Source organism: Psammomys obesus, unplaced genomic scaffold (assembly GCF_907164565.1).
Source record: "Psammomys obesus unplaced genomic scaffold, mPsaObe1.curated_primary_1811, whole genome shotgun sequence".
Taxonomy (NCBI): Eukaryota; Metazoa; Chordata; class Mammalia; order Rodentia; family Muridae; genus Psammomys; species Psammomys obesus.
In genome coordinates this window covers 2,761,510-2,763,700 of record NW_026589447.1, presented here as the reverse complement: position 1 = coordinate 2,763,700, position 2,191 = coordinate 2,761,510, and the positions used below count along the sequence as shown (strand labels likewise).

General features: G+C 35.7%; 1 protein-coding gene across 1 annotated transcript in view; it reads right to left on the bottom strand.

The window, feature by feature from the left end:
• Ophn1 (oligophrenin 1) overlaps window positions 1-2,191 on the bottom strand; it is a 389,706-nt gene that overhangs the window by 245,513 nt on the left and 142,002 nt on the right. Inside the window, exon 4 of the mRNA XM_055605072.1 lies at window positions 1,023-1,084. Coding sequence (XP_055461047.1) covers window positions 1,023-1,084 — 62 coding nt within the window. The remainder of the gene's footprint in view (window positions 1-1,022; window positions 1,085-2,191) is intronic.

The window sequence follows — 2,191 nt, the reverse complement described above, 5'->3', positions numbered from 1 at the left end:
ATAGATAGATAGATAGATAGATAGATAGATAGATAGATAGATAGATAAATAGTGAAGTAATTTTGGAGAAAAGGGGACCACTAGATACCCCACATGGTAAAAATTAAATTAAACAAAGATCTTGAATCTTCAAAAATTTATCACAAAATGGATATTAGACTTAAATGTACCAAACTCCTAAGAGAAATCAAAATAAATAAAGTTAGGTGATTCTACATTTATTTCATGATGACTTTTTAGATTCCAAAAGTAAGATCTATGAAAAAATTGGGGATAGAGAGATGGCTCAGCAGCTATGAGCACTGACTGCTCTTTCAAAGGACCCAGAGTTAATTCCTAGCACACACACATGGTGACTTATAACCATACATAAGTTCAGTTTCAGGGATCCCTCTTCTGGCCTCTGTAGCTTTCAGACATGCACATGAAACACAAACATACAGGCAGACAGACAAAATACCAAAAAAAAAATCATAAAAAGAAAAAAAATTAAAGAATAAATGGTGAATTGAGCTTCAATAAAATTATAGCTCTGCTTTGAAAAGACACTTATTATGGTTTGATTGGACCTGTGCTCCAGTAAGAGAACAATTCTGGGTGTGTATAAGGATTAACTGAACAGAGAAAAACCATCCTCCAAAGCAGTGATCCTGAAATAAAGAGGTCTGAGTAAAAGTACTGTTTTGTCCACTCACCTTCACTGCCTCCTGGTGAACACATCTACCCTGTTGCTGCTGTGGCCGTCATTTTATGTTGACAGTGGAACCCAGCTTCTTGGCCATCTAACATGGACTGAAGACCGGAAACTCTTCAGAAAACCTTCAGTACAATATTGGGGTTTCAGAGGCATCTAGCCTCATTGATTGAGCAGCTACTAGGTTCCCAGCCTCTCCAACAAACAGAGCCATTGTTGGACTAGACAGTCCACATAGTATAAGTTAATGTAATACATTCCTTTTTAATATATACTCATCCCATTGATTCTGTTCCTTCACAGAACCCTTACCAATACAGTGACCTACCATCATCATCCTCTCGTTTTCTACTTCATTGAGCAGTTCAGCAAATTCCTTGAATGATTCCGCTAGTAAGAGAGAATAAAAATAAAGCAAATTAGTAATGGTACATATTGATCAGTAGGCAAAGATTCCTACAATGGGATGTATGAATCAGTGCCTTAATTTCAGAGAGCTGCTAGAGAATGACATCAAATCTAAGGTGAGCAGGACAGGTTCAATAGCTACTGAATATTTCTACTCTTTCTTTCGTTTTCTTCTAATCCCCAACTACAGAGTTTTTTCACAGATAATACTGTATTTAATCCTGCTGGTCACACACACACACACACACACACACACACACACACACAGGCACATAGGGTTTGTCTCATTGTATGAGCAAATAAAAATGTTAGGATCATAAGTTGAAGGTGACCCTTAGCTACACAATGAAATCAAGGCCAACCTGTCTACAGTATCTCAGTGTGTCTCAGAAAACAAAGCAAGTTATAAAAGCTCTTTCCTTTAATCTTAAATCCAAATCTATCTCCCTGCATTGTGTTTTTAAGTTATCTCTACTGAAGTACCTTAGGATAGATTTTACAGGATCACAGATGAGCAAGGAACAGGAATATTAGAAGCAAGGAATACTAGAGAAAACAGCACATGAGTTGTTAGATAAAAAGGATTTTAGTTTAGTAAACAATATAGAAAAAAGAGGAGAAACACGAATTTTAGGAAGAAGTAGGCCTGGATTGGAAGTTTTGTTCTATGGTTTTCTTCCTGAGTAATTCTGTGCAAATGATTTACTCCTCTAAGCTTCAGCTGTCTTAATTATCAACAAGTAAAATCATCTATTTAGTGTGTAGCTCTCTATAAAAAACAAATTATGTTGCAAATGTGGAGTAGCTAAAACTAATATTTCTGCTACTTACTGGCAGTAGAACAGCAATTCACTTCTCCACCCTGAATTTCATTTTTTTTCCTTACATACAAAATAAACTGAATAGATTTCTTTGTGTCTTCAAATTCCACAACTTCCCACCACAAGCACCAAGAACATTCTAAAACAGAATCTCAATTGCAGAAAACATAGAAGCCTGGGAAAACAAATGTGTACAGCTATCTATCTATCATCTATCTATCTATCTATCTATCTATCTATCTATCTATCTATCTATCTATCTATCTAT